The 14,374-nt window shown below is 37.1% G+C and overlaps 1 protein-coding gene across 1 annotated transcript in view; it reads right to left on the bottom strand.

Annotated features, from left to right (window-relative positions):
- The window catches only part of ELOVL3 (ELOVL fatty acid elongase 3), a 30,248-nt gene extending 16,996 nt beyond the window's left edge, over window positions 1-13,252 (bottom strand). Inside the window, exons 1-3 of the mRNA XM_053691967.1 lie at window positions 13,081-13,252; window positions 6,623-6,754; window positions 1,948-2,099 (exon numbers count right to left, since the gene is read on the bottom strand). Coding sequence (XP_053547942.1) covers window positions 1,948-2,099; window positions 6,623-6,754; window positions 13,081-13,178 — 382 coding nt within the window. The 5' untranslated portion in view covers window positions 13,179-13,252. The remainder of the gene's footprint in view (window positions 1-1,947; window positions 2,100-6,622; window positions 6,755-13,080) is intronic.
- Between the last annotated feature and the right edge of the window lie 1,122 nt (window positions 13,253-14,374).

Raw genomic sequence — 14,374 nt, forward strand, 5'->3', positions numbered from 1 at the left:
TGAATGCGGAGAGCAATACGCTCTCCGCATTCAGCATTGCACCAGCTGGTGCAACGCCGCCCCCCTGCAGATTCGCAGCCAATTGGCCGCCAGCAGGGGGGTGTCAATCAACCCCATCATACTCGATCGGGTTGAATTGTGGCGATGTCTGTCCACCTGCTCAGAGCAGGCGGACAGGTTATGGAGCAGCCGTCTTTGGACCGCTGCTTCATAACACGGGCCCTCAAGCTGTATCCGGAGCTTGAAAAATGGGCCCCCTGGAGTCTAATTCCTAGCATGCATTGTACAGTGGTGGGGAGTGAGCTTCCTGGAAGGCAGAAAGGTTTGCATGAGATCACATCTCTTCTTCATGCTATGAGCCCCTTACACACACTGGGGAAGGCAGCTAAGAGTATTGTCTCCCACCACCTTTTTAACAGCAGCAAAGAATAAGGTATTAATGACAATGTGCTCTAAAATAACACTTTCGATTCCTCCTACTCACATACTGGAATAGTTTGTTAAAGTTTTGCCAATAGCATAATTAGAGGAATGTTTACTTTGCATATTTCAGGTAATGTGCTGTTAGCAGTTTTAGTCTTTTTTTGTAACGCACCATAAACTATATTTTCTCACAAATATTCACTCTCTTCTCACAACAGCCAGAAATCTCACTCCTCAGCAAGAAATACTAACTCCAAGCACTTTCCACCTTGTCATTTACTCATTTCTATAACCACTCCTTTAATTAGCACTTCACCTGACTCATGAAAGGAAGCACTGCCATTTTATCACACAAAACTGCTCTGTGATCTCTTCTGCTACAGCTATCATCACGTGTCCTCAAATCAACACACTTCAAAGACGATTGGCTAAATTACAAGTGAAGTGGTGTCTGGCACTCCCGCTCGAATGTAAACTTCACTAAAAGTAAGCTTTTTGTGTGCGTCAGGTAGCGTACATATTACAAGTTAAAAGTAAAACGCTAACTTCGGAATTTCGGATATATTGCGACCGTGCTATTCGCCCCATAAACATCAATAAGGAGCGTAGAAGAAAAAAACTAAGACTTATCGCTTGTGCCTGACAGAACTTATTAATATCTCACATTCCAATGTTCTTCACATACTGTACATACATATATATATATATCTCTGTATATACCTATTCCTATATTCCTATAGATATATAGGCATAGACATATATTTTACATTAATATTATCCCTTATATATAGAAATATCTATAAAAATGTAAAAAAAAATTTATATGTGAACAACATAGGAATGTAAACTATGCGTATTTTTTTACAGTATCTATAATCATTTTTAATAAAAAAAAAAATTATATTTAATATTTCAATATGTTACAGTGTAACTGTATATATTTGAATGTATTTATATTGTGTTTTACCTTGCGTAAAGGGTTAGGGATAAAATAAAAGTTTAACGCGTGTCGGGTTAGCGCAACTGAAGACGTTGCATCTTTAGTCGAACTATCCCGCCACGCGTTAAATTTGATTGTGCTCCTGCATTTGCGTTTACTTTCAACTTGTACTATGATTGCTCTTTCTGTCACAAGCAAAAAGACAAAAATATATACAGTATATGTGTTGCTTGTGCGCAAACGTTTGAGCGCCACTTGTAATTTAATATCTCTGATTTCGCTCCACTCTCCTGTGCCATACATTTTCTCCTTTAGATTGTAAGCTTGAGATCTCAAGGGCCGGCATCTCCTTAACTTTTTTTATTGTTTGTTAAAGAGGTTTGTGCAACATATAACGTCATTATAACTCTAGTAAAAACAAAATGATTTGCCTTTAAAAACATTGAGAGGACAGTATATATACCCAGTGTTTATTCCCTGTTGTATTGTGTTTATTTTTTATAAGAAAATACTGTATATGTATTTCAAATAAAATATTAGATTAACACTAACATGCCCGTTCTCTTTAAAACCCGTGTACTCACCCAGCTCAGGGACTTTACTCAAAACAAAAGCATACGCCCAGAATTTGCTGACTGGCCCATTGTAAAATCCTCGGTCACACACGGACTGTTTGAACCCATTGGTGAACAGAATAGTGCTCAAGTACCAGCCTGTCCGCATGGCCCCTATAATACTGCAGACATAAAGAAAAAACTGTGTGACTACTGTATATAGAGAGAGAGTAAACTAGTTCTTCCCAATGCAGTACTTAGTGGCTGATATATACTGTTTAAATATATATTGGTTTTGCACTTCCTACTAATCCTTATTGGCTGATAAGGACAACTGCCTCTATTTTATTGGTGGAGAAGAACACACCTCTGCAAGTATGGCAAAAAAAGAAAAAAAACATTGGTTTATAATGGTAATAATGTTGGTTTCCTTACTCCTAAAGTTCCACTGCCCTGTGATACAAACACTAAATAACACCTGGGTTTTGTTGTGGAAATAAAAAATGTGGCTCCTTAGGGCAACACAAATCAGCTAAATTATTTATTTGCAACCCAACTCCTATAAACAGGGAACAAACAAACAATAGCAGTGACTGATTGTGAAAAGATAAGAGTCTTGGTTCCCCTAGGATACCAGAAACAGTATAACATGCGTGACAAGGTGACAATGAGCTGAAGTGACAACCACATGTATGTATATTTATTAGCTTTGTAACCTATATTGCACCTATATTGCTCCAAAATAAAAAATCTGGCTGTGATTGTACCATGTCCGCATCTCTAAAACAGCATAAATCTTGTCTAATTGTGTTATTAAATCTCATGGACTATTTTTGTGTCTAAGGGAGTGACAGATACTATATGATGTGTCATGTTAGTCACAGTGAATGGTTACCATTAGAAGCAGTTACACTAAGAAATCCTTCTTAACATCATTATATATTTAGCTATAAAGTGCTGCAGTGTGTCCCAGTAATACGGCTCACCATCTCCTCACCACCAGGCAGACTAAGGGCTAAATTTACCATCCCTGCAGGCGGACAGGTTATCAAGTAGTGGACCTGTCCATCTTGAGATATTTCATCGCGCAGTGACATTTTTCATTGCACAAAAGGATTCTTGTGCAATGCTGCCCCCTACTCCGGTGCAATCAGTGGTGATGGAGCGAGGAATGCTAATCGCCCTAAATGAGAGGGTGTCGGGGTGATTGATCTCACCAGTTCTGAGGAGGTGGAGAGGAAAAAAGAAGAAGCAGTTTTTGCTTAAATATATGGCAGCGTGCTCGCTTATGCGTACCTGCTCCACATAGTCGGAAAAGCAGCAAACGCAGCTTAATAAATGTACCCCTGTATCTCTCTTTATAGTTTGTCAGTAGTAAAATGATTGATGTCCTCATGATACAATGTTGGTACTGTCAAATTATATGAGGCAAGTTTACTTATTTAATTTTTACTTACATTTGCATTTAGCCAGTTGCTTGTCACTGCGTATAATTGATTATGTGGCATATAACAGTGCTACTGAATTTTGCGGCGCTATACAAATAAATGATATAATAATTATATAACTGGCACCTGCATGAGGGATAACATGGCATGTAACGGGCACCAGCATATGGTACTGCATGACATGTAACTGTCTGTCACCTGTATGTGGTACTGCGTGACATATAACTGTCTGTCACCTGTATGTGGTACTGCATGACATATAACTGTCTGTCACCTGTATGTGGTACTGCATGACATATAACTGTCTGTCACCTGTATGTGGTACTGCATGACATATAACTGTCTGTCACCTGTATGTGGTACTGCATGACATATAACTGTCTGTCACCTGTATGTGGTACTGCGTGACATATAACTGTCTGTCACCTGTATGTGGTACTGCATGACATATAACTGTCTGTCACCTGTATGTGGTACTGCGTGACATATAACTGTCTGTCACCTGTATGTGGTACTGCATGACATGTAACTGTCTGTCACCTGTATGTGGTACTGCGTGACATATAACTGTCTGTCACCTGTATGTGGTACTGCATGACATATAACTGTCTGTCACCTGTATGTGGTACTGCATGACATATAACTGTCTGTCACCTGTATGTGGTACTGCATGACATATAACTGTCTGTCACCTGTATGTGATACTGCATGACATATAACTGTCTGTCACCTGTATGTGGTACTGCATGACATATAACTGTCTGTCACCTGTATGTGGTACTGCATGACATATAACTGTCTGTCACCTGTATGTGGTACTGCATGACATATAACTGTCTGTCACCTGTATGTGGTCCTGCATGACATGTAACTGTCTGTCACCTGTATGTGGTACTGCATGACATATAACTGTCTGTCACCTGTATGTGGTACTGCATGACATATAACTGTCTGTCACCTGTATGTGGAATTACTTGGTATATAGCTGCTATATGTGTATCACCTGCATGTGACATTATACTTGTATGTCTGATCTCACTATATTTTTAGTGTAACCCAGGAGGATGGAATGTAGTATGGGTCAATAACATTTGTCCTCAGTCTCAGCTTGAGATCAAATTAAAACTAGTAACATCTTTGTTTCTAAATCTGTATTTTCATTTATTTTATTTTTTTGTTAAAGAAAGCCTCGATATCAACTAACGGGATATGGCAAAGAAAACAAAGGGCCCTAATGTGAAAGAGCAGTGTGGCCCTAATTCCATATCTCAGTTGTGCAACAAGAGTTGTGGGGGTTAAACACACAGTAATGTAGGGACAATAGTCTTAAAATGACATGATCTAGCGGATTAGAGCATGTCATTGTTTTTACTATAATGGCCCTTTAAGCCACATGTATGTGTATACATAAATACCAATGTGACGCTGTAGTCATATTCATCTATATCAAAGAGCTCTATTCAATCATGTTGTTTGCCTTTTTTTTTTTTTTCTTTTTTTTCAAGGGGCTAAACACAAAAGTCAATGTCAGAACAGCAATTCACTATTTGGGGCTGAACACATCAGGTAAGCCAGTAATAAAGGATATGTGTGAACCCATAAATCACTAGCTAGCTAGCTATTCCTGAGACTATCTAGGTATGCTTTTCAACAAAGAATACTGAGAAAACTATGTAAATTAGATAATAGAACTGCAATGCTCTGTCTGAATCATGAACATTTAATTTTCACTGTCTACTGTGAGGAAGTGCCAGTCAACCAATGTGCATTATCAGGAAGTACCAATCAGCCAATGAGCATTAACAGGAAGTTACTTTTTCAGCCAATGAGCATAAGTGGGAAGTGAACAAGTCATACAGCTATGTTTGTTTCAATTTAAATGTCTAAAGCTTTTACTTCATATTTTTTCATTCAAAAAATATAAAAATGAAAGATAGAGAAATAAAATCAACACCTTTATCTGGGACTCTTTTATGTGGATGACATAATTTTTGAGTGCAGTGTCCCTGTAACATATAAGTATAAAATATAGAGATATTGCAACAGAACATCAGCCGCTCTGTCACTTTATTATCTATATCCCTTTAGGTAAAATGCACTGATTATGGCACCATTGTGGGCATAAGCTCACCTGCCCTCCCTTTTACATCACATAATCAAACTACAGCTGTCAGCAGTATGGTATAAAAAGTAACTTGTTGTTTTACTATCACATACGTTTTCCCTTGAGTGCGGTTTTATGGGACATTGTCAATAAAAGTGCCCTTTATCTATCTACATAATGAGCCAGCTTCTAGCCTCATGATTGTTGCTCCATGAGGTGTGGTTTCCAGCCTGATAAGGTGAACACCTGTGCAATATAGCACAATGCAGATGCTATGAGAGTCATTAGCCCCAGAACTGTATTGTCACAGACAGAGATGCTTCTTAAACTATTATTTAATGTCACTAAATTCAAACAAACTTTCTGCACAGATGAGATACAATCTGTGTCTATATGGTAACACATATTGTTACACAACTGATGCTCATCAGCAGATAAATGACTCCTCGGTAGAGCTTAAGTATCTTTCATACCCATACTGAGGTGTCATGTATTTAATAAAATAGAAATATGTACAAAATAAAGCAAATGCCATTCCCAGGTGAACCTGAACTTATCTTGTGAACGAGCTGTAGGGTATTTACTTGTGTTGCCCTAGGACCTGGGAAATCTGCTGCCTCCAACATCGCCCATTCTCAACAATTTATCTTTTATTTGCCATATATAATTCTCATCATTAGGGACCAGGGCCACAAGGAGGGATCATGCACCCCGACTAGACAATCAGGGATCACTGATTTGTAATATAATGTATAAATAAAACATTTGGGGGGGGGGGTGTGAGTGGGAAGACTTCAGGCCATAGAATGACCCCTAACAATATGCACAAAATAAGCCTGTATAAATGAAAGAGATAAAGAAGAGTCAAGTATAGAAGACTTGGTGTTGCCGCCGGTAATGGAGCTTTCTAGTGTTTTTGTTGAGGATGAAATCTGCAGTTCAGAAGGTTACTCATTTCCCAACTGTTGGCCCACAATCTTTTTTTTTTTTTCAAGGTAATAAAGACAATTCCATTCTGGGCTTCCAACAGTGAATTATAGAAGACTTATCTTTAACGCTTTGTATCATCTGTGATTGATATCAGATAACATGTATTTCATTAGTCCATTGGCCTATTGTCATACTATGATTACTATGATGAAACACCTCATACCTGAATACTGCTAATGTAAAAGACCAAAGCACCAAAGGTCTCCTCAGTTCAAATCTTGTCCTTTCTTTCATGACACGCTGACCTCCGAATATCAGTGCAATGTAAAGCAGCGAGAAGAAAAACGATTTGCTCCTGTACAGATAAAAAATATCAGGTCAGTTCTGAGGTCATTCAGGGACCAACTTGTTGTTGTTGTATCTAGGACAAAGCATTGTGTCACTACCTTACAGTAAGATGTAAAAACTAAATTGCCTCAAGGCATATAACATAACTAAACTGTGAAACTCATTGGCTTTATTTTTCAGATGACACAACCTGCCCCTGAAACCTGCATCTCTCTCTTCCTTATGGGGGTAAAATACAATGAAAACTGACCCTGCCTCTGTAGAAAATTATTGAGTATTTATATACTGTGTGTACACAAACACATCTCATTTGCAGAAGTGTTAAGATGATTTCAGTTATAAAGTTCTTTATTAAACGAATATAAAACAATCCCATTGTTGTAATAAAAGATCAATAAGAAGTAAGTTATACTTAATAGAAATGATTGCAATATGTATTATTCATCATTTCAAAAGAAATTTACTTTTTATTTATTTTTATTTTTTTACTTCTTTTGTGCAGTGTCCATTACATCCTGTAACAAACCCACAAGGGGTCTGGGGTCTCTATAGGAAAGCTAAGTAGCAGTTTTTCATTTAAAGTGTTGCTAGGAGACATCTAATGTAGGTGCAATCAGTTTATTGCTCATGTTCAAAATATTGTGACAATAGAACTTAAGTTATGTAATGGAAGCTCCCTTATCTAGCTGCAGGCAGTGGCTTCACTGAGAATTTCTAAGTACTCATTTTGCAAGAAAAAAAAGTTGTTTGCTGGTTTGTTACACAATCTTTTTATTTTTATGTTTACTTTGATTAAAAGTGAAAGTCAATCCTAGCGTTTTACAAATGTTAGGATTGACTATTGAAACAAATAAAGGGGAATTTCATGCATGAATTATAAGATACTTCATGTAGAAAGCTTCTTTATTTGTTTCAACCGATCGCTGTTCTTAGCTGCTACAGCAGCCCACAGCTACAATTTTTTTTCCCTAAGAGTTGACGTTTTCACCTCTTAGCCAATAGCGTGCGGTAAATCCTGCTTGGCGCCTCTTAGCAACATTTTTTTTAGCTGTGGGCTGCTGTAGCAGCTAAGAACGGTGATTGATTGAAACAAATAAAGGAGCTTTCTACATGAAGTATCTTATACTTGATGAATGAAAGTCCCCTTTATTTGTTTCAATAGTCAATCCTTTCCATCAAGAAATCAAATTATGAATTCCAAAGAATTCTACAAAACAAATGTAACCCTTTAAAAGCTAGAAGAAACATGAAATAGGTGTGGGAGATTTAGTGTGCACTGAGTTTCGTACCAGGAACTTGCAGTTCCATTGGCTAACAGTGTGACACCTTTCTCTGATCCCTGGGTGTGCCTGGCATTGTGTATAGTATGAACTTACGCCAGGAACTGTGCACCTCCCTCCTTTGTTACACCCTGTGTATTTGCAGCACCATAAGGTTTAATTGCAATTAGTTTAATAAGGTCACACATCCTGCAAAACATTTTAACAGCACCATATTTAGTCTTGTGGTAGCCAGTCTTTGTTTATCTTGTTTATTGTCATTAAAGTCATATCAGCCATACGGAGGCCTTCTGAGAAATTGGACTCAGCATCACATTAAATGGCCATAATAGTAAAGAAATGACATGCTCTAATTTGCCCTAGTGCTTACTGAACCTTAGCCACCAATCAACAGGTGCTACCCAGGTGCTGAACCTTAGCCACCAATCAGCAGCTGCTACTCAGGTCCTGAACCAAAAATGGGCCATCTCCTACGTTTACATTACTGCTTTTTCAAATAAAGATTGCAAGAGAACCAAGACAAATTGACAATAGTAGTAAATTAGAAAGCTGCTTAAAATTGCTGCTCTGAGTCATGAAAGAAAAAAATTGGGTTCCATAGCCCTTTAAGAAATATAAAATCCAGCTTACACTGATTGTGTTTTTTTTTTAATTTGACAGTTCAGAATGATTAGATAGCAACTAGTCTTTTTTTAACGTTGGTTGCAAATACACATTTGTTTTGTTCATAAAATGTAATAGGAAAAAAATGATATCATTTATTTAAGCTGGTTAAACCAGAAACTTCAGACGGATCAACACACAAAACCTAGAGGTAGAAAAAAAAGGAAAAAAGGAGGTTGTTGTGAAAATAATAACGACATAATTAATTATCTCATACTAAACTCACACATGCACCATTTCAATGAAAGGGAGTAACACTAAATAAAGACTTATAATAATACATATGTCCTACTGTAACCTCTCCCTCTGCATGTTTAATTAATTACAGTTTGTAAATAAAATGAGGATGAAGCAAAGAGAACTGGAAAGCCAGGTAAGAATGTAAACTACATTCATTAAAATAACCCCCACTCTCCAATATACATTTTATTACAGAGTATATCATCAGTATCTCCCAAACTGTTTCAAACATGCATTTCAAACCTAGAGCGCCCGAATAAACTCATTTTCTCTCCATAAGAACCTGAAATACCCCATTCACATGACTGCACTTCTTTAGTCCAGAACCGTCCAGCAGTAGCCGTTCTAGAGGGAGTTAGCAGTGCTAGGCGCCTCCAATCGTTAGCCTCCTCAATCATCAAGGGTGTCACTATGTATACACTTTCTGTGCACTCTCTTTTTCTACATGTACGTTTCACTGCCTGGACCAGGAAAAAGGTAAATGAGTGAAAATGGGTATTCAAAGGGATAGTCTGGTCAAAATTAAACTTTCATGATCCAGATAGAGCAGCAATTTTAAGAAACTTTCTAATTTACTCCTATTATCAATTTTTCTTCGTTCTCTTGGTATCTTTATTTGAAAAAGCAAGAATGTTATCTTAGGAGCCGGCCTATTTTATGGTTCATCACCTGGGTAGTTCTTGCTGATTGGTGGCTACAGTCTTGCTTTTTCAAATAAAGATACCAAGTAAACGAAGAAAATTGATAATAGGAGTAAATTAGAAAGTTGCTTAAAATGTCATGCTCTATCTGAATCGTAAAAGTTTAATTTTGACTAGATTATCCCTTTAAATAAGAAAATAAGAAATAAGTGGCAGATGTTGGTTACTTCTACCGGTATCACCATCCAGCTTACTGACAAACTTTGCTAGTATCTCATTTTTTTAGGCCTGTAACCAGCACACAATTCCACCCCAACAATTTAAAACTACTGATTGTAACTGGAAGGCTGCCAGACCACAGATTTCTTGGGTAATATCTTATAACATAGAAAGAAACCCTTGTATTCTGTAGGAGCCCCTCTGCAAAATACCAGTCTGATGCATTGGAGTATATGCTCTAAGGTGGGGCTGTCTGATGGGTCTTAGACATCATGCCTTAATTTTAATTAATTATTCATATTGCAGCAGTGGATGTCATATCACATACTGGGAGTGTTCTTCAATTATGATCATTTTGTTAGACAATTATTATACTTGGACGTTTCAGGAATAATGATTGTTCTATAATACATAGAACAGAGTATTGTTCTCACAGACTCACTATACATCTAATATTTTCTTACAATACTTCTAATATTTTCTCACAATACTTCTAATATTTTCTCACAATACATCTAAGCATTTTGTATTTTTAAACAGTATGCCTAGATAAATAATTTCTATAAATTAACTCTAATGCAGCATGTATATCTATTTAATGCCTGCATAAATACTACTATACAGCTACAGTCTTTAGAAGCTATCTTTCACAAGCTCTTTTTAAATAAATAACAGAGACGACTTGTTACGTTGTAAATTCATATTATTCAGTATTATAGCCGGGGTTGATATCCTACCAATTAATGGTATTGGAAGTGTCAATGGCTAATTAATGTCAGTCTTTCAATCAGGTTTCCCTGTAAAGCAACTATATTTCCCAGTGCAAATCTAGAACTCTAGCAATAGGAATAGCTATAGATTTTTATTAAACATATTATTACCTATCTGTGATAAAAAGAGACAGAAGTGTCACATGGTCTAGTATTGTAAGGATGGTATAACATTCAATCTGTAAGGTGTTGCACTCACATTTAGATGAGCACCCCCAATGCACCATGAGAGATGCTATACGTCTACTAAATGTGAGTGCAATTTATATTGATACTACATTTCTCCCAGCTGTACAGTACTAGGCCATATTGGCGTATGTGTTTATTTTTCTCACACTGCCTACAGATTGCTGTTATCATACCGGAGGTCAGTCTGCTGGGTGACTATTTGATTCCAGCCTGCTTTATTTGCACCGTTGGGGGTGCTCATCTAAATGTGAGTGTAACACCTTACAGACTGAATTTTATACCATCCTTACAATACTAGGCCATGGTGCTTCTGTCTCATTTTATCATATACAGATTATTGATCCTGGATTGTGGCCTCGATCAATCACAGATAGCTGCCTGGACCTGAATACCAACCATCTTTGGGGTTTTATACTCATCATTTCATCTATCATTATATGGGACTTTAATTGGTATATTGTGTTACACACACTTGCAATCCACTATTTTATTTTGTTACATTGTTATCCTATAGCCTATAGTTTTTATCCCTCACTTGTTGTTTGTTGGTTTAACAAGGGCACCCCCTATCTATATTACATAGTATTACCTATTGTGATAAAACATTTACTCCAAACAAATGTAAAACATTCTTTTTTTTATTTTTTTTACTTTATTACTTTTTAGTTTACTAAGATTATTATTTTTTAACATGTATGTTCCATTGTGTCTCAGTCTAGCAGTATAACGGTGGCCCTGTTAGCCAATCAGTATAACTACAGAAGTATAAGTTATGCAAAAAGTATGATGTGTGCATTTTTTTTTCTAGTTTTTATAAAAACATAATCAATGTCTATATTTGTGTGTTTTTCCCTGTCTTTTATAGTCTTGGTATATTTTTACTTAATTTCATTTAGTATTGGTCAGCTCCTGGCTTTGTCATTTAATTTGCCCACCTAAACTATAGGCCTTATGTAGCACTTGCTGCACACACATACATCCTGTGCAGTGATTGTTGTATCTAAGCATTGTGATAAATGAGAAGTGCCTGGCTTATCGCTGCCTAAAGCAATCTGCAGGTGTAATATGATAGGAAATGGTTCCCAGTAAAGTGTATGATAATTTTCCAGCATTGACAACAGAGATAAGTAAAATGTGTAAGACAATGAGTCACTATGGAGGCAACAGGTTGAGTCACTATGCACCATTACATAAAGTAACTGCAGAAAGTGAAACAGGGCGTCAGTAATGTATAGCTGTGGTTCTTAGTAATGTAAACATTTCAGATAATTGAATAAATAAGAGTGATGCAAGACTATGTATGGATATATTAAACATGTGAACAGACTAGAAGTTGAATACTTAAAAGGTAAATATACAACAGGTACATGTATACGCCCATTATAAGTAATACATAAATATAGTAAAATAAACGTAGGATTATATTATGTTCACTGATAGTTCCCTAAAAAGTACTGATGTAAATGTAACCACTTCACTGCCAAAAGGTGTCATGGAATGTGAAATAAAATTGTTCATTGTAATTCTCTGTTATAAGAGTTACATGGGTGTGTTCAGACACTCTGCAGGTTGCAAGGGAAATGCAAATTTCTGGGTGGATGAAACTTACTGTGAATATGAGGAATACATATATTATTACTGCTAAATTAAAATATTCAGTAGCAGTTCTTCAATGTGTGTTAGCAGATTCAGAAGAAAATTACCAGAAATATATATATATATATGTTTGTGTGTGTGTGTATATATATATGTTTGTGTGTGTGTGTGTATATATATATGTGTGTGTATATATGTGTGTGTGTGTGTGTATATATATATATATATATATATATATATATATATATATATATATTATATATAAATATACACTAGACCCAGCACTCAATCCAATCTTCACTTTAATCGTGACGTTTCGGCGACAAACCTTCCCCATCCTCAGACTGTTCCAGTGTACTTATTAGATGTTTTTCCCAAAGCACCCTTGAGATGTTGATTGAAGTGAGTGCACTTACCAGGCACTAAACACCACCCCTCAAGGGTAATGGTGCAGACCCTAAAAAAGACCTTATCTTTATATATATATATATATATAATACACACACACATATACTGTATTTATATATATATATATATGATAGATAGAGATAATTTGTATCAGAAGACAGTGTGTGATTGATGCATGATAGCACAGTAATAAATGAGTTATATACATGTTTTATTATGAAGCTGTGGAGAATGTGCCCACAATGAGAAGCTATAAGGTATAACTGAGTTGAATGTCTCTCTCTAGAGTCCAGAGCTGGAGGACAATACCTCATCCCCGTCACTCACCAGTTTTCCTGCATCCACTGTAAGGCTCCCTGAACATCAAAGCGTCTTTCAAAGTCATATTCATGTAGGAGGAATACAGACTGGTTGTGCTCCACCATGTTTAGCAGAGGGAAGTGTAAATGCTCAGCAGACTGTTCACAACAGGTGTGCTCCCTGCCTCTGCTACCGGCTAAGTGACACACACCTGCAGGACAACCTGGCTCAACCTGTCCTACCCACCCTCCATCAGACCAGCCCTTCCCCACCTACTGTGTGATGTGATATGATCTGATAGTAATGCTTAAAGGCACAAGCAATCAACATGTGTGCCTAGGGCAAAGCTACAAACAGTTAAATCCATCAGGTGTAAATGTCCTACTATTTTGTAATGATCTCACCCCAAAGGGATCTAATCTGTTTCATTTTATATTAAACCTACTAGGAAGCACATTTGTGTACAATTCAGACTACAGTATTCATGCTCACTGGTTAAACTCCTACAGCTTGGTGGACAGGTACAATATATTTAATAAAATAAGAAATGTAACGTGTTTAACATCTGAACAAACCAGTGATTTTTAAAAACATACTGTTAAGCAACCAGCTTCCTAGCTCCAGACATCCCAACTCTCCCTGAAGTTCAAGGAGTCGCCCTGATTGTAACAGCGACTCACTGATGCCAGCAAACGGAATGCAATCTCCCTGAAACTCCAAGTACCATGATCCAATGTGGCCAAAATCCGGAAAAGTGTTTCTTTAAGGAATTCCTTTAGTTGCTGGGGCGTTATAGAACCCTTAACCCCTTAAGGACCAGCGACGTACCCTGTATGTCGCTGGCTTTTTTTTGGGACTTGATTGTTTTATAACGCGGTCTTTCCACCAGCATTGAGACAGCTCTATTCCACAAAGCCTGCTGGAGGGAGGGCATTAATAGCGTGTTCTTGCTAGACTTGTGCTATTATGTCCTGAAAAACCCCTTAACGACCAGTGACATACAGAGTACATTGTGGTCATTAAGGGGTTAAAGCATCAGTAACCAAAAAGCCCTCACTGATTTTAGTAAAATAAAAACACAAATACTACCTTATTTACTGCACGTAATTAAACTTCGTGTTCTAAAATATTTAAGCATTCAACAAGCGTACGATCACTGGGAAATAGGTTTGTTGTATGTGGTTGTGCAATAAAGCTACTTTTTTAATGTGCCTTTAGTGGGAAGCTACTTTAATGACAAGTCTCTATCGGCTAGATTACAAGTTTTTCGTTAGAGGCTATGCAGTGCTAACGAGCAGTTTTCTCTCACCGCTCACTTACC

The sequence above is a fragment of the Bombina bombina genome, chromosome 9, assembly GCF_027579735.1.
Source record: "Bombina bombina isolate aBomBom1 chromosome 9, aBomBom1.pri, whole genome shotgun sequence".
In the NCBI taxonomy this organism is placed as follows: Eukaryota; Metazoa; Chordata; class Amphibia; order Anura; family Bombinatoridae; genus Bombina; species Bombina bombina.